Source organism: Hylaeus volcanicus, chromosome 8, assembly GCF_026283585.1.
Source record: "Hylaeus volcanicus isolate JK05 chromosome 8, UHH_iyHylVolc1.0_haploid, whole genome shotgun sequence".
NCBI classification, from domain to species: domain Eukaryota; kingdom Metazoa; phylum Arthropoda; class Insecta; order Hymenoptera; family Colletidae; genus Hylaeus; species Hylaeus volcanicus.
This window is the reverse complement of record NC_071983.1, coordinates 15050914-15070482: the sequence shown is the minus strand read 5'-3', so window position 1 is coordinate 15070482 and position 19569 is coordinate 15050914. Positions and strand designations below refer to the sequence as shown.

The 19569-nt window shown below is 38.0% G+C and overlaps 1 protein-coding gene across 6 annotated transcripts in view; it reads right to left on the bottom strand.

The window, feature by feature from the left end:
• The window catches only part of LOC128881602 (protein split ends), a 142235-nt gene that overhangs the window by 15967 nt on the left and 106699 nt on the right, over positions 1-19569 (bottom strand). For 3 of the 6 annotated variants that reach the window (XM_054132833.1, XM_054132828.1, XM_054132832.1), the window contains exons 3-7: positions 8937-9763; positions 5934-6580; positions 3264-3444; positions 1468-1759; positions 114-854 (exon numbers count right to left, since the gene is read on the bottom strand). In XM_054132833.1, the coding sequence (XP_053988808.1) occupies positions 114-854; positions 1468-1759; positions 3264-3444; positions 5934-6580; positions 8937-9763 (2688 nt within the window). Of the gene's footprint in view, positions 1-113; positions 855-1467; positions 1760-2692; positions 2768-3263; positions 3445-5933; positions 6581-8936; positions 9764-19569 lie in introns of those variants that run through there. The other 3 variants (XM_054132829.1, XM_054132831.1, XM_054132834.1) reach the window with 3 other exon arrangements.

The window sequence follows — 19569 nt, the reverse complement described above, 5'->3', positions numbered from 1 at the left end:
TCGGTTGTATCAACCACGAAGAACCAGATCGTGAATGCCTCGCATATCTGTCTTCGTTTGAATCATTCAAGTAATTGTATTATTGAATATTAATAACTGAGAAACGAGCATACCTGCTAGTAACATCCCGTCGACGTTTACAAGGTCCAGGGCCTCTGCCTTCGCAGCTACCTCTTCTCGTTCCGTGATGCACCACCACTTTACTGTCACTGACGCGTCGAATGTCCATACCCTTTCTACTGGAGTGCGAGGTGACGAGCAAAGACGCGATTTCGGGTTCGTCGTCCTCGCACAGTATCGTCGTGGACGCCCCGTCAAGTTTCGCGCGCTTCTTCGGGGCGAATCCCACCTCGTCGCCGCTACTGTGACACTCTTCGAGTTGCTCCAACAGGTGGACTCGCTCCTTCTGAAGGTGTCTAATGTCCGGTGGGGGTAACAAAGGCGGTGGCGGTGCAGGTGGCTCGACGCTGGTCACCACGCTCTGGACGACGTGACGACGCGACGGTGGCGGGCAATCGTCGTCGTTGAGCTTACCATCGCCGAGCACGCTGCTCTGATAGTCATCGTGACTGGCTCCGCTGCCTTGACTGAACTCGTCGTAGCTGCGGAATCGACGGGGCGCTGGCTCGCTATAGTCGCCGTCGTAATAGGTGTCTTGATAAGAACGCCTACTACTACGGGACATCGCCGTGGGATGCGCAGGACTGGCACCGGGCGTACTGCCACCTCCAGACGTGCGGGAGTAACTCGTTGTTCTCGACCTCGGAGGCGTCTCGTAACGGGTGAACCTGCTACTCGAGTTCGACACCGTAACTCCAGTGTCGAAATTGCTACGCTCCCGCCTGGAAGGAATCCTTCAAATAACGAACGTACTATATTTTCACGGTCTCGTGTGTTCGTGTGACATATGCAATATATTGTAGAGAGAATGAAAAGATTAGCCCTGAGTTGGCCAGTCTTGGATTAAGAAGAACGATGTACCATTGATAAATAGAAAATGTACAGCGTAGAGTTATTTTTGCTTAGTTATACGATCATTCATTCGCACTACAATATACGTATAAAAGGTGTCTTGGCTAAGATATGCGATCAACTCCTTTCGCGCGATTTTTAGGTCGTTTCGAATAATTCATAAATAAAATCGAGGTCCGATAGTCCAGACATATATAATAGAAAAATTGTTTTTTGTTCATTTACGCATCGCGTAATGGAAAACTACTCCGCTTTGAAGTAAATTGATGGTCTCAACTCCGACACAGGGAATGATGTACTCCTGATCCATAACAATCTACTAAACACGCTTCGAAAATTTGTCGAATAGCTCGCGGGACACCTAACATACGTTGTAACTTGAATTCTTCGTCCCACATTTACGAGTTGGGAAGAATATGTCCTCGATTATCATACAGCGATTCACAATGTAGTGTTAGGAGTAAGACTACACAATGTTCCGGAAAATATACATACGAGACATCGAAGGTTGTTGCTGGAGAAGGCCTCGTGTCCCAAGGTTTTTCACCAGCGATACCCTGTCGCTCCAGGTGCTCGTAGAACGTTTCCTGGCACTCTCTGGAAGCGAAGTCCACTTGAAGCCTACGCCCCCGAAGCGCTGCTCCTCTCATCTCTTTCACGGCAGCTTGGGCGCAGCTGATCTGCTCGAAGAAGACCAGAGCGTGTCCTCGCTCTCGGTCCACTACGACCTGTGATATCGGTCCGAACTGATGGAACTGCATGTTCAGGTACTTTTCCGACATACAATCTAAAAGAATGTTCGAGAAATTGTAATTTCACACGTCTTAGCTGCAAGTCGTTCATCGCACGATATCATTTCTACGGTGAGTCGTCGATAAGTGTCGCATGGTTATCCCCGCCGCTTTGAATCGGTGACTCGTAGCGAGCCTTGACATTGTCTCTAACGGTCGACCAACGCAGAAGGTGTGAAATCACAAATGTATGGCATGAATTACAATGCGCGAATTTTGTTTAGAAATGATGTTACGTTTAAATAAAATCAGTTAACAAATGGTCTTTAAATGGAGAGTTTAAGCGTGAACGATCAGAAAGAATATGGGATAAAATAGCGCTTTCTTTTTCTTGTTTTTCAAGTGTGATGTGCACTCGATAAAATGGAACAAACATTTCCACTGGGAAGAGCATGATACTAAACTAAATGTCTCGAAATAAGTACGAATTCTATTATGTTACTACTATATTTGCAGTTTTCGTAGTAAGTTATATGACTATAAAAATTCTGATATATCTGAATATCGCAACGAGGGGAGATAACAACGATTGTTAACATCGTTTAGTCGATAACTGTCACAATCCCGACTCTGCGACACTTACCGACGATTCACTTTATTACTATTGGCAACTCTTTCATCAGACCCGCTTCGTATTAATTTCTATGGATGATAAATGATCGTTCTACTTGGCCAAGATAGTTGCAAGCTCAACTCAGCCTTACGTGGAACTGGATGTTCTGTGCAACATCATATAATGAGAAAAGTGTGATATTTGCAAAAGGTGTGAGCCGCGCCCTTTCGGAACTATGCTCGACGCCAACTTAGTTGGCCGCTCAAGGCCGCGTCCCCACTGTGAGTGACGTCACGAACTACCCCCTTCTCTTGGGGGTATCGCTACAAACAAATTTTTTTCAAATACATGGATGAACAAACACGTTTTGACTCACAGAAACACTTGATCGTAGTACAACCGTCGCTGGTGGTCTTCTTGATGTACTCTTCTTTCGCTCATACGTTTACTTACTCCCGTAGACGCTCGCCAAGTCGGTCCAGTGTAGAGCTTCGTCCCCCTTTACATTCCACACTGTACTTATTTGCACGGGCTACTACGCACACGCAACGCGGCATCAGCCAGCGTTTCTGTACCATACCAACGGAGACAGAACGGGGGAAGGACCCTGAGCTTCGTAGCTCACGTTGGGCAGAACTCCTGTAACCCGATGTCCCTGTTTCTGTTTTACTGGCATTATTTACTGTCACGAGACGAGAGATAGAGCGGCATTGTAGCTAAACGGTACGATGGGAGTTACCCCTCGATGGCCTTGAGCGGCCAATTAAGTTGACGTCGAGCATAGTTTCACCAGGACTTACCGATACCTAACGGTTCAAAGTAATTCGTTACTTGTTCGATCGGGAGAAGCTACCATTTCGCTCGGTATAATAAAATTGAATCGTGTCGATAGTTTCTTGAAAAGCCAATTCGGCAGGAAAGGTGTTGCAACGCTTTATGATAATTACCTCCAATGCCATCGACCCAAACACAGGACGTGGGCATCGACTTTCCAAATCCAAGTTTTATTCGATTTGCACCCAGGTGTTCGCCGTCCATCGATCGCATAGCTTTGACGACGCTACCGATGTCGGAGTATTGGCAGAAAGCATAGCTTGACACCGCGCCCTGTTTCTTAATATCTATTTCCTGTAAGATCAAACAAACATCGTGTTCACTTTTCTGTTCGCACAACTAGCGATTCATCGATGCTTAAATCTCGACGTGATTTAAATCGATGCCGTACGCAATTTTAAACTTCCTGTACAGAATGTTTCGTAACGAGCGTACAATTTTCATCGTTTCTTCGAAAAGTCATTTTCAGAAGAAATATTTCATTCTAAATACTTTCGTATCTATCAAGTTTTAGTATCGTAATCAGTCATTTCTAATAACATTGCAAATTCAACGTAAGAAGTTACCCTTTTAAATAATCGGATTAATACTTCTTTTTCAAGATTAATTCCTTATGTCAATATGAATAAAGAAAATCCTTTCCCATTTTACTATCTACCGCATCGTTAACTTTAATTGATTACATCTAGGCAACGAAGACTAAGATTATAAATTGGTGAAGAACTATTAGATTTCTTTACGCATTAAGAATTGATCCTGAAAAAATTGGCCACACGTCTGCTAATGACGTTTATAATTTAAAGAGAATCGTGAACAATCACAGATCGTTAATACATCAAAGTCATAACAGCTAACATTAAATGAACTTACAACATGTAACATACACTTTTGTGTATATTACTCGATACAAATATAATATGGCCCGAATAAATTGAATTTATTATTACAGTAAACTGATTAGTTACTCAAGTACGTAGAGTAAAATGTTCATTTGTACAATATCTTGTCGCAATATGAAACATCCTGTACACTAGACTTCTATTCTCATTTTCTATTTATTTAAAAGAGCACTGTTCAAAACAATTAAAAAATGTGGTTCAGAATAAATATTGCGAACTTAATAAAACAATATTTTCATTGAACGTTTAACTTGTTATTAACAGTTTTAAAATAGTCGAGCGATAGACCACTTCAGTAGACGAATCTTTAATTTTTTTGAACCACGTGTATTAATAAATTTTACTCTATTATATAAATATATTTACTTAATTTATATTCCGCAATCGATGTTTAATTCATGTGCGTATCGCACAGAAGCATTACTTCTATCCGAAATCTTAATTTCAAATCACAAGGACGTATTAATGCAGTCAACAAAATTTAAATATCATTTTCGAGCATTACTTCGCGTTCTGTCGGAATACTAATGTCAACATTATGAGAAAACAGGAAACCAAGTATAATGCGATACGCTGGTAGCGGACGATCCGAAGTCAAGGATAGCGAATCGCTGATCATAAACGCAGAACGGATTAACTCTGTCAATCTATCAATCCTTTCTCGTTTGAAAAAATATCCAAGAACGTTTCAGACCATCGTGTGTTCTTTGCAAAATTCATTACTAAATACAGCGCACAGCCGAAATCGTGGTACATATTACAGAGAGAGAGAGTGTATATAATCTTTGTTCAAAATCATTCCTCTTTTAAAGTTACAGTACGTACTTAAAGTCACGCTCGAGTCGCATTTGAGTTTGCTCGAAGACCTTTAACGAGTATGGTAGTCAATTTTATTTAAAAAATTTATCTCGATCTAAAGTTGAGCTATCAGTTGAAACTTCAAAGAGATAATGTAGGCACCATGAACAAGATTGTTGAGTTTTCATAACAAATTGGTATGCAATATTTTAAATAAATTCTAATACGTGTCCTAATCTATATTTTAAAATTTTCAGCAGATCCCAGTTACCTTAGTGTCTGTCACACACCGACACACGTTCGCCATCGCTTTAAAGTTCGATCACCGAGTTCCTAGCTAGTACGAGGCCCGCTCGCTATTGCCTTTATTCTTGTTGTAACTCGTTCACTTTCCTCGTTGAACGTTTCACGCGTGGCTGGACTTCGACTCCAAATACAAAAGGTCGATTCCTGGAATGACCCTTTGTATTTCAAACTTAACCCCGACTAATTGAGAACTCGGTTTCCAATTATTGCCGTGTAATTGGCGATAGTCTGAATAAAGTATGGGTTAAACCATTTTTACTGCAGTTACGATGCCTACATTTCATTTAAATAATTTATGCTTTTACTCATTTGTGAATGCTCAGTTGGTTTTCGTAAACGTTGCTGGTAATCCCATTTTCAAGTGACAAAATTAGGTGAAACAATTCACTTGAAAACAGGGTAGATAGCGATTATCATCTCGAATCTAAGTACGCGTAAACAATTAGACGAGGAAAAGTTTTCATACGTATAATTACATCTTTATGAAAGTATTATCAATGGATTGGGTAGGTTTTCCCAAATGAAAATTAATTCAAACACGATCATACGCATACTACTTTCAATTACAGCGTGTGTCGGTGTGACAACCCAAGGGACAGTACTATAATTAAAAATAGTCCGAACACCGAGTACTATTAAATAGTACCGATGCTACTCTCATAAAAATACAACAAAAGATATAGAAGTCTTTGCGTGAATTGCACGAGCATCGTAGGGGATGTGCTGTACCACGTTTTCGGTTGTGCGCGAAATGAAGGGAAGAAACCATACGCAACTTACTATTATCTCGCCGAAAGGCTCGAAATGCTTCCTAAGCTCGGACGCGGTGACGTCCTTCTCGAGGTTCCCGATGAAGAGCGTTCGCGTCGCTTTCGGATGGTACTCGTCGAGCTCGGCCTCGTAAGGCCGGAACTCGTTGTCCTCGACATCGTAACCCTGATAGGGCGCGACCTCGATCTTACAGCCGAAAAATAGTTTGTCGTGCGACACCTCGAGGGCCTTCTCCACGTCCTCGGGTTTCTTGAAGCATACCAGGGCGTAACGGTCGCCGGCCGCCCCCACGACCTTCACCCACGTCACTTTCCCGTGTTTCTTGTATTCGTGGAAGAGGCCATCCTTGAGGGAGGTGTCGCTGCTGCGCGCCGGTAAATTACGTACGCAGATAGCCAGCGGCCTGCGGTCCTCGGTGACGGCGGCATTTCCGGTGCGGTGTGGCGAACTGCCGGGCGACGTACTGCCCCCGGAAGTGCTGCCAGCGGAACTGCCGCTGCGGCTGCTGCTGCTGCTACCGGAACGGCTACTGCCACTCGGTGAGCTGCTTCCGCTTCGCGATTTTCTGCGCTGCTTTTTGTGCTGTCGTAGCACGCCGCTGCTACTGCTGCCGCCGCCTCCGCCGCCGCCTAGTGGAACAACACGACGAATGTAATCTACACAACGTATATAATAATAATTATTATTCGGCTGCAAACATTTATGCGTATACATGTTTTATCATATTGCATACGGTTCGCATATTTTGTACGAACGATAGAATTAACCCTTTCACGAGTACCGCCAGAGTTATTCTAGCCAAATAGTACACATGTATAAAGTACACATGTACTTTCAATTATCATCATCATCATCATCATCATCATCATCATCATCATTATTATTATGTTTAATGATAGTCATTAGCCGTGAAATCTACGTGTACGATTCTAGTGACCGCTGGGATAAAAACTTTTATCTTTCAGCACACTTAGCATACAATAAATGAATTTTAACACTTTGAAAGTAAGTATCCAGATCTCAAGCAAGAGAATATTATGAAATATATATAGTATAATTATTAAACAAGTAAAATAAATAAAATTTCTTATTAGTATATGTATTAAAGTACGTAAGTAAATATATATATATAAGCAATGAGATGGTTCTTAGCTTACGAAATGAACCTAACTTCCAAAAATGCTTTCTCGTGAAAAGGTTAATAATTACACTAGCAGCCATGGAAATTGCACCACTACGCAAAAATACAGTCCGGTGAGTACGTGGAATGCATTGCTATGAGGTAGATTACGCTAAATGGTTTCATTCGAATAAATTAGGCTTTCTATTAATGTAAATTAGACGTTTAATGACGAATAACATTCAATTACCGATTGTATAATACACGTAACAGAACCGAACTGAAGGCTTTTATATATTTGCCATGATGCAATTTCTACAGCCATTAACTGCATAAATCATCTTATTTTAGAATCGACTAGTCTAAAGACAAACAGGGTCACTATTTCTCTTTCAGGCAATTTCACGAAAAACACTTGCTATTTTCTTGCTATTTCTTAAAATCAATTCCTTAATTTGGCGTTGTACAAAGTAATCATGACATATAGATTTAATTTGGCTATATTGGATCGAGTTTGAATTCGATTTGAAGTACGTTCAATTCTAAGCTTTTATTCTTGTTATGTTCATACGGTCATGTAAAGATATTTAACTCCCTCCCCTCTCGGGACCCCTATATAATTAATGAATGGGGCCCCTTAGGTTCTACCCGAAGCGTGTCGTTAATCCTTGAACCGTAAACCAGTGTCATTCATAACCGACACGTTTTTCATTCTGTAAAAGTCGCTTTGAAAATATAAAAGAATTCATACATACTTCTTTAAACCTGCCAAATTAAGTTTTGAACGAAACATTTCAAGAATAACTTGAATTGCCAGACGGTTTCTTCGAATCGTTTTACGAAGTACCTCTATCTTTCAAACTCACTCGAACACGAGTGACCCTGATTTACAGAGTAAGGGTTAACCGATTTGCATCACATAAAAAAGCGGATAATTCATTCTTATCACCGAAACTTGCCCTGATTGTATTTAACCGAAAATGTTTCCAAACATATGTATGAGTAAAAGTAACGTGGCATAAATAAAAACGTTATTCTCTTTTTTAGATCATTAGTTCATTAAAAATTTAGTTCGTTAATCTATTCCACCCCCAGGCAGTTTCAGCAGGTCAAGCCTGTAATAGATCAGTGCTACGGCACGGACCTGTATGTATAGTATACATCAACGGCGCCATAGAGAAACTAATGGAGCGCCAAGGGTTAATAATAATAAAAGAGATAAAATCTAACTATTTTTCAGCACATTGAAATATTCGATGTATAGAGCCACATAGCAATGATCACGCTGATAAAATGTATCTTTTTCTTTTTCTTATGGTCAACAATCTACACAAGATATCTTCAAATGTCTGGTATAATAGGAGACAGCAATTGTTTCCTAAGCAATTAAAAATATGAAAAAATATGTTAGATAAATGTTGTATGGTATGGTGGGATACATACGGTGATGATAATTATTTGATCTTGAAATGACCTAAAAGAGTCTAGCGAAGTTCACGTTTAAATTTTTTAATCGAACCCCATACTTTTTATTATATATTCTTGTAGCAATTACCTAAAACTATCTTATTGTAGCAATGTATTTAACACGTTGTCTGACATTTTCAATCGTTTAGGAAATAATTGCCGTGTTCGTTTACGCCAGATATCTGTATTGCATATGCGCTGTGCCGATGGTAACCAGGCGAATTACGCGCATATACGCACTAACGATGCAAATGGTTGAGAAACACTGAGGTAAAAGCAACACGGATCCACCTGCGGAAACGCACACGTGGACGCAGCCGCGGACGCAGACGCAAAACCGTCGCGGCGAGGAGCATGCCTCGCGCAAGAGCCAAAGGTGGCCAGAAGGCTGGTCGCACCGGGTGTACACGTATAAAGACAATTACCTTGCTCGTCCTGGTAGGCGTCGTTGTTGGCAGGCGAGGGTGGCGGCGGTGCGTTCCCGTATCTCGAGGTCGTCGACTCGTAGGCCGACCAGGAGGACGGTGGCAGGCCACCACGATGACGGTCTAAATGGGGCGGGGGCGGCGGCCCGGAGGCATACGGGCCGGTTCTCGAGTAAAGCCGATCCCTCGCCCTGGTCGATGTCACGTGGTATGAGCTGGCAGGAGGTGGACGGGCGCGGGGTATGTAGCCGCCAGGATCACCGGGAGAAGGATCAGCCGGATGGCCGCCAACGACGACGACGCCGCCGCCGCCGCCGACGACGCCACCGACACCGCCGACACCACCCCCGGAACCGACCCCTCGACCGCTTCTCTCGTTGCTGTAGAAACTTCCGTGGGAGCCACGTGACTCGAAGCCCTCGCCGCCTCGTTCCCTGTCTCTGTCTCTTTCGCGTTCCCTCTCCCGATCCCTCTCCCTCTCCCTGTCCCTCTCTCTCTCCCTGTCTCTGTCACGGTCCCTGTCCCGATCCCTGTCTCGATCTCTGTCCCTCTCCCTCTCTCGGTCCCTCTCTCTGTCGTTAATGCCGCCGCCACCGCTACTGGTACCGACGCCGCCACCGACGACGACGCCGATACCACCCCCGACGGCGCTACCTCCGCCGCTTGCGACTCCGACGCCGACAGCGACGCTGCTGCCGCTGCTGACGCCGCCGCTGACTCCGCTGACGACGCTGCCGCTGACGATCCCGGAACCGACGACACCAACCACGCCGACTCCGCTGACTCCGACCCCGCTAACGACGCCGGATCCATGATCCTCCGAATTTCTGAAACACCCAAGTCAATGACGCCGTTAGACATGCTTTTCGAACGATCGACGTACGCGTGCAAGGAGACTGGCGAGAGAAGATAGAAACAAGTGAAATATTAGATCGATCAAAAAATTCGTTTCATTTGTGCTGTTTGGCGTCACTCTCGCGAGTTTATTTCAATTAGATGCAAAAATATTTCACGTGGAATTAAATTGTTTGGTACTAAACACTTTGAAAACGATCTTTTGAGCCGATACGTTACTCACGAAGTTCCTTACAAAAGGACGTTAAATAATATTCGTTTTGGTCGGAAACAATAGTTCCAAATCGAGCTAAATGAGAAATTGTACAAATCCACGTGTTTTCTCTTACAATTACTAATTATGATTATATTGTGTAGGCTAGCAAGTACAGATTTAATAGCTACCAAGCTAGCTAATTATAGCTTATCATCGTATCATCCTAATAATTATAAGACGTGTTTCTCAAACTATACAGGAATGCACAATACATTTAGTAACATTTCGAGTTCTATCGATTCCCTTCTTCTTTAACGATGCGTATTAAAAGAAAAAGCATTGTTTGCGATAGCAAATGGAGTTTAATAATTCCATGAAGTCATCGATAAGATTGCTCGAATATCAAACTTCTTTACACGAACAAATGGACCGTTGGTCGTTAATCTATAGCGGACTAGTGAAGACTGTCAATCATTTCGTGCGTGTTAGCGTGAAAAATAACAGATTAATTTATAACTATTTATTTATTTTGTGCAACGTCCTCGTTACGCAAATGCAGGAATACGCTATATACGTGACGCGAGAATGAATAAAATAAGAAATGTAACCTCGGTAACCTCAGATATCTTCTTTTTCAACAAAGAGATATGTAAGTACGCACCAGTGATTTCCATTTTTACTATGTTTAGTGTAGCTCGTTTAAAATTAAGCCGTTATTACTTACTAATTGTGATTGACTAAATTTTTCACGATACTTATTAATCCCTTGAGGAATATTGACGCATTTGTGTACGTTTGCTTGTACATCAGAATTACTGTTATCTACAATCACAATACCTTTTAGAATTACAGAAATATACAACATTAAAGTGAGCCAGCTTATTTGTATGTCAAAATCGGTCTACAGATAAAGACCGTTTTGGTTTGTTTGTTTTCAATTAAAGCAAAAGAAAATCCATTTAAAATTCATCCCTCAGAAAGTTAAATATAAACAAATATTTCAAGAAAGCTTCTTAGGAAATTAAATGTTTGCAAAACTCTTGTGTTAAGAAATAATTGATATGCCCTGCACTCTGTATCATAAATAATGCGATACATGATAATAAATTGAGAATTTTCATATAGTATTAATTCAGATAGTATTTGAGAATGGAAATTATTTATTGAATAAGACGAAGGAAATAATAATTGAAAAATATATTCCTGTAATTGATAAACTTATGAAAAATATATTGAGGTTATTCATATTTGTATGTTTTTTAAATTTTCTTTCCCATTTTCTTTCACCTACCCACCCCTCTCGTTATGAAAAAAAAAAAAAAACACTGAGGTACACAATTGAAAATATATCCTAATCTCGTCATCCTATGTAGCAGCAATTGGTAAATTTTGATGAAACTTCCTCGAATCATCAATTACTCCTCCGACGTCCCTGGCGCCAGCCAGGTGAATGTTATTTCAAGTTCTCGCGGCCGTTGGTCGTTATACGTCTCAAATGCTAACTCGGTTTATACTTGGAACCCGAACATCAACCTTGCATCATTAAATTCGAGGAGAACGACCATGCGGAATATTGCATTTATGTCATTAATGTTATTTCCATGCGCGTATTGATAATTTCTATAAGCTATATTTGAAAACAACCAATCTGATATACGCTGGATATCTCATAATAGATGGAACAACATAAACGTTCTAAAATCGATATTCTCAAAAAAAGAGACATAACTGACTATAGATATTATTATTGTTATTATTGATTAATGTTGGAGAAATATTAAGATGATAATTTCATTGATCTGCTATGTATGATTATAATATGCAATAATAATATTATATTATAATATTGTACAATAATTAATATCTAGTACCTGACAATTATTAAAAGTAGAAATTATTGTTCTATTTATTTTTTAATCATGACCCTACTTCAAGTAGAAATATTTACCCTCCATTTTGTTGTGTAAGTATCAACATGGTAATGAATCACACGGATCGCTTTGATATTTGGTTTTACAACTACATGTGCTCTTTTGGAATATGCGACCGAGGGATGATTAAAAATTGTACGGTTTGTCTTTACAAATAAATGGTAAGTGTGCCTTAAAAAGGCACAGAATTAATTTCCACGGCTAATAATAAAAACGACTTAATTCTAAATTACTTAAAACGAACATAGCCATGGTTGCACAGCTGTCGTTTTTTCATTTCCACCAGGGAAAAACACATTTGTCGTCGTGTACCTAACAAGCGTATCACTTAACAAACTACATACTCAAGTGTGTCTCGAGTGGATCGTTCCACTCGTTCTACTCGTTCCACTGTACCTGAAATTATCGTAATAACGACTAATTCGTCAAAAGCATAGATTTAAGCGTTCATGAAAGACACTGCAACACGACAAGCGTCGGCGTCGGGTCTCGTCTCTGTTCCCAGAATAATAAGATTTTTCCTCGTCGTCTGACACTAACCGCTCTTCCTACTTACATCTTTATCGGAACGGTCGTACTCGTCGAGGTTAAAGTTCGAAAACGTGGCTCGTTATCATGATGCTGCGTCGAAGTTCGCCCGTGTATCTTACCACTCTTTCCTCAATGTGTTTATGCGCGTGCATAGGTGGATTCTCCTCTTTCTCTCTCTCTCTCTGTGTCCGATGCAACGGCATGCACGACCGTGTAATCGCGTATAAGAATCAGCGGCCTTTCACCCGACGCCTCCTCGTGTTCGTTCCGTTACCATACGCCAGTGGCGCGCAACCGTTTTCCTCGCTGAATCGAAGTGAGTTTTATTTATAATTATATAACTTGACTATAATTTGGTTAGAGAGAGAGAGAGAGAGAGAGAGAGAGAGAGAGAGAGAGAGAAAAGAAGCTTACGTAGGACAATTCATAAAAATATTATATTGTACGCATATTTGTGAATTTTTGGGGGACAAACGAAAAATTTGCTAATAAGACATTGACTATATGAAAGAACGTTTCTTAATGCACGTGTCATTCTCTATGAGGTAATATTTTTTAAAACCTGACTTGACCAATCTAAAAATTTCTCTGGGTCCAATTTTTCGCAGTCAAAGGGTTAATACTTGCTTTGCATTCGTTTGCATTTGGATCTACTTAGATACCTCTCTCCGTAATTCTCCTATTAGGTAAACCAATAGTTTCTTGGGACCCATTGGGCCCACTATAGATCGGGTACCTTGGGATTGCTAAATTCGTACTGTAGCTGCGATTAAACGTAGCTACAGCCTCTAAGGGACGCTGTACCCCGTAAATTTGCTAAAATTACTTTGAATTTGCGCACCACTGGCATACGGTCACCGTGCTTATCTCTCACCTTCGCGAGAAACTTCGACCTGAATTTCTTTAAAGGCTGGAGTACGCGTGGCCGTTTCGCGTTTCTCAAACGATCTTGTTTGCCTGCGAGAGAAAAACCGGGACGGTTGCCATGCGAGCGTCGACTTTTACGCACGCAACGCGGAGAAATTTTCCGTTAACCAGACGCGTCGGCCTCTTTTTTTTTTTTTTTTTTTTTATATATATATATTGGAATCGCTTCTTTGTCCTGACCGGAATCGCCTTTGTATGACACACCTTTCGTTTCGTTGCACAGTGGTGCCATTCCCCGAACACGTGGCCGGAATTAAGGGGGGAAATCACGTTAGGAGTCCAAGTATTAAATGTTTCTTGGCATAAATTTTTTTACAGAGAAGAATTTATGTAATGTTTTCATAACTTTGAAAATATTTTAGGTATGTTTCAAGGTACTTTTAGTAATTTTTTCAATTTATTTCAAACAGAAAGTTTCGAGATATGCCGTTTTTCTTTTAAACAATATTTTTTCAATCCGTGGCAACGATAACTCCAAAATTAATTTATTTGATTACCTTACTTTATTTGAATACCTCGAATATGAAGTAAACAAAATTGGATGGATATTATTGTTTAAAATATGTTTTTAATGCAAAACGCTAAACTTGATATTTTTTTTTTTAAACACTCCTAAAAAATTTAATTTTCTTTTCTTGCCATTCTAGGCCATTCCTTTTACTTACAATTAGTCAATATTTGGGAAAAAGCATTGAAATCCCCTTTTAACTAAATATGGAATTAGAAACGCCACCTATTAATATATTATCCATATATTAATTTAAAAAAAGAATTACGTAAATTATTACGTAAATATTATGATATAATGTAAACAAATAATTACATAAAAATGGGTTACGAATTATAGAGATTCAGGAATATATGGTTTCTTATACGCCAGAAGGATTTTTATTGAATAAAAATATTAGATTAATCTTCGTTGGAATGGAAATAAAATTGTTTCTATTTTTACTCAACACTTTACGTGATTTCAGTTTACGTAATCAATAATTTTTTACACAAATTATTAATCCGATTGTTGTGAGGTAGCATGTGGCAATATCGACATATCGTAATCCTTTGATCGTGCCGATAAATGGAAATGAAAAACAAAAAATTGCACACAGATAAACGAGGCAGTTCACCTTGTATAACATAACCTAAATGAATTTCGTAAGATTTCTTACGAAATGCGCCAATACGAATATTATACGACGTGATGAAACTTAATGGAATTTGAATTATAATATGTAACGACGTCTGGAAAAGTAGTACTAAATTAAAGGTTGAGAACTTTGTATTAATAAAGCAATAATGCTTTCACACACTATTATAATGAATTCTATATCTTAATATTTAATATCCAGCTTTTATTACAACGATATATGTTAACTAATATAAGCAGATAATATACATCTATTATATATTAAAAATGATTATGTAGCACTTGCATGTGTATGTCAATACTACATAATTATTATTAATATATTAATACCACTATCATAATTCTTTATAATGTGTAATTTATTTAATATAATCGTATAATATATTTTATCATCAAATGTTGTTCGCAATAAATTTACGCCTATTCATGAAATATTCTTGGATTTAACTTAACGCCCCTCTGCATCCGTGAATTGTAATTTTTCCACCATATAAATCAAAGGCACTTTTTTCGACTTGTTTCATGTATATCAAAAATAGGTTAAAAATAAGATATTTTTTATTGCGATACCTACAATAAAACAATTCAAGTAGTTCTGATAAGGCCCCTTATCGATCGATAGATACTTCATATAAAATTCCGTCACTTCACCGGAATGTAATGCAATAAGTGTCTCATCGGTATTACTTTTATCGAGTAAGATTACGCAAAAAGTGATAAGAATTAAAGAAAGGACGCAACATTATTTTTCCAGCAAGTACTTGTATCAATACAGTTGCAACTATTTCTTATATAAAACCGTTCCATAAAGATCCTAATTCCGTGAAAGTTGTAAATGATATTCATTTGGTACAAAAGTAACGGTAGGTAGTCAGTTTACAGCTTGTACAGAACTCATTTCAACAATACATGTTCACGAAGTAAAAAGATAAGGTAAGTCGGTAACAATCGTTTAATTATCATTCGGTCTTACGCGTCCAAGATAGTAATACACTTAGAAACACGTAAACAAGTCAGATCAACGTAGAAGGGTCCAATGTCGGTTTCGTTTCACAAAGATAGGGTTACCAATAAAAGATAAGTCAAATTTTATTCGAATAGTAAACAACGAGAAAAAAAACACACTATACTTATTAATTTACTCGCGACGTTTACTCGATCGAAAAGTTAACAAATCAGTTTTCCATGCATCCAATATTAAACATATACGTATATTAATTCTATAATTCAATTTAGGAATTTTTTTTTCCCATAAATACTAGAAGTTGCTTCTACATGTTATTAACGATCCTGGATATTAACGAAATATGCTTCATTTTGACCGAGGAGGTGAACAATAATTTTTATAAGCGATCTTTATAGGAAATCTTTCTTTCATTTTTAAAAAAATTTATATTTTTTAAAAGTTCTATACCCAAAGACGCGCAGTTTCCCGTTTCCGATCTCTAAAATCCGTTTACGCAATCGAGAGTTATGATTTTTTCAAATTTTAGTAACTCGAATTTGGTAACAGATGGAACAAAATTAGTTAAACGAAAGTTGTACAGTATGAAAACCTTCACAAATCTCCGAACATAATTTTTATACAGAGGGTTGTGGAAAGATTTATGGCAAGGAAAATATTAAAAATACATTTATTCTTTATAAGTTTTTGAAGTTGGGTTAGAAAAAGGAGTTTATCGGCTAAAGCGCGGCTCCTTTGGACATTTGTCAACCTATTATTTTATATGTTCATCTTGTATGTATGCGATAAGTGTATATATGCGCAGTAATGGGTTCGGATAAAGATAAATAAATAAAATATTGCCCCACCTTGTATACTGACGTTAGAAATATTTGATATTAACTTCTCTATCGAACGCGATAATTTCATCGATATCGATTATACGTGGCGCTTATCATAGATAACGGACCTTCAAGAATGCAAGCGTAGCAGTTTTCATTCGTAATACCAAACCGTTACAATTGGTACGAAACGAACAGTTACATAGTATAGTATACATATAATTATAGTTATAGTTACAGTATAATATAATATAATAATAATACATAGCAACATATAAATATTATTACTAGACTGCGGATCTTTATGCATTTATAGGAAATCTGAATGTGCAAGAACCTACAAAATGCAAACAATTTGCAAGAATACAAAAAAGATTGAAAGTGAAGTTCATGTTACAATATTTGCAGAATAAAATAAATTCCTATTTAGGTTCAATTTTTTTAGGCACGTTCGCCAAGATTTTATTTTGCATAAAGATCCGCAGTCTAATTATTACATTATACAATATTATATTTGTTATATGTATATTATATTACTATTATAATCTCTTTGCTTGAGGAACGAATTTTAAATGGATTCTATTTTCTTTGATTCGAATACGCACAAGCACAGCAATTTTGACAGAAAAGCGAGAACGTACACATGTACGTCGATATTTCTCAAGAGGTTAACTGGAGACGTGGAATGCGAAGTGTGGACAGAAACTGCATCATTTACGTTTCTGTCTGTTGGTTGCATACGTGTAAAATTTCCTGCGTGTCTATGTTTAACCTTGGGTAAGTACAATATTGTGCCTTTGTTATGACGGGCGACGTACACAGTTTCCTAGAATCTCGTGTTTAAGTTTGCCATAAAACATTAGTTGGCATGGCGGCCGATAAGATATTTTCAGGGTCGTATTAATGTGTTTGCGTATACTCGTCGATAACGGGCGGGTAAAGTAGAACTACGATTTTCATTTTAAATTCGTCACTCTGTGTCACGTGTTACTAAATTTATGTTATCGTTTAAGTAAAATTATTTCCTCAACCTATTCGCTACAGAAATTAATCAGTGGTAAAAAAAAAAGAAACCTTTATGCTTTGTTAATTTTCTAAGGATTATACTAATATGTATTTTAACCCTTTAGCCTGTAACAACGTGTGAGACACGTGATAAGGAATTTGAATCAATCATGAAAAGCACGAGTGAGACGGGTCGTATGAACGTGCACAAGAGACTTTATACCTGACTGTGGCACCCACGGTTCCACAATTAATCGTAGGACAAGGTGTTGATTATACTAATATTATAGTCAGTGATGAGCAAAACCCTAGGTTTCGAATAAATCTGAAGTTTGCCGATATGTTTGTCTCGTTTCTTTCTCTGGAAAATGTTGAAAAGAGGAAACGAGACAAACATATCGGCAAACTTCAGATTTATTCGAAGCCTAGGGTTTTGCCCATCACTGATTATAGTGATATACTAAATGTAAATAAGTAACAATAATAAGATTATCTGTCTAAACATTCTTGAAGTCAGAGTCAGAATTGATCCTAAATATTTTCTGCCTGCACGATCACTTCGATAAAGTGACGAGTGGCAAAAGAAATTAAGTCAAGTATGTTTTTTTTTTCTACCTTATAGCTTCTAAGTGAATTTTAACAATTAAAATGATAATTATTGCTAATGAACGTACGCTAACATTTATTGACTCATTTCTAACGTGAAAGTTCATCTAACTGTAACCTACCACATTTAAGATCATGAATTATTGCTTTGATATCACAAAATTGAATTGAATTGAATATTAACTGATTTAATTGAATATATAATTGATATCACAAAATTGAAGAAGAAAAAAAAAGTATAATTAAAAAATACTCTCAGCTGTAACGTTTCCATTACGTTTTATTGGGATGCATTAGTATGTATCTAGTTACGGTTTAATATATCTTTTGAGAGATATCACTATTTATTACGAGAGACGTTTGAACAGCGATCGATTGAGAGTACGCGACATTTACTACTTAACAAAATTAATTATTTAACATTAAACAATAATCGTAAAGTCCACGTACAATTAGTATAGTAAACCTGAGGAGGTTAAGTACGTTACTGCAGTTACGGCAACCTCGTTCCTCCTCCGTCGTGGTTCATAGCTGCTGATGTGATACTGCGCGTGCGCGTAAGAGTACAGCATGGCAACATTGCGAATGACCACGTCGTCACGGTCACCTGATTTTTCGTGGAACGCGACGTTACTGCGCGGATAAAGTACGTGACGAGTATTGACGGAATACTGCCATTTGTATTATTTGAGTCTCGACCCATCTTTGAATTCTTAAAAAAAAAGGCAGTAACAGTAAAGTTAGGCGAACATGACCTTCCTTGAATAACAACAGGAAAAACATAAGTTTCCTTAAAATCCCACAAAGATGTTCGATTCTAAATCAATTTAAAAAAAAAAATCAATTTTCTCGAAGCGACTATCGATATTTCCAATCAATTCTTGTACAATTGATCCTGACTTTTTTTATAACCAAGATGCTTCTCTTGATAGGTGGTCATTGTAACTAAGGTTAGGTTTCAATATTATTTCTTGTTGCACCTGGTCTCTGATGCATTTGTCTAAATAAATTGATATATACAGTGGGTGTAGAATGTATTCGAACACCGATCAGTTTCCCAAAAAAACTTTTGTGTGAAATTGTAGTTTCTTAATTTCTGTTTTTATAATCAATGATATTTTACATATTCTCGGAAGTCTCTAAGATAGATATAGTCCAAACAACATTTACTAGTTAATATAATTTGTGAAATTAACAAAAAAAATGCGAAAATTGGGTAAAAGTATAGAAGCAATAAGTATTTGTACGATTCTTATGACTAGACTGCGGATCTTTATGCAAAATAAAATCTTTACGAACGTGCCTACAAAAATCGAACCTAAATAAGAATATATTTTATTCTGCAAATATTATAACATGAACTTTACTTTCAATCTTTTTTATATTTTAGCATATTGCTTGCATTTTGTAGGTTCTTGCACGTTCAAATTTCCTATAAATGCATAAAGATCCGCAGTCTATTTATGACGAACCAATTACTGTAGAGTTTATGACGTAAACACATTAGTTTATTACTCCGTACGAATTAGAAAACATCAAATTTCCAGTAAAGTACTTTTAAAAAAGGCTGTAATAGAGTTTATGTAATAGAGTAATAATTTAGTTAATTTAATGCTTAGAAGAGTTGCAATAATTATAAAATCAAAAGGAACT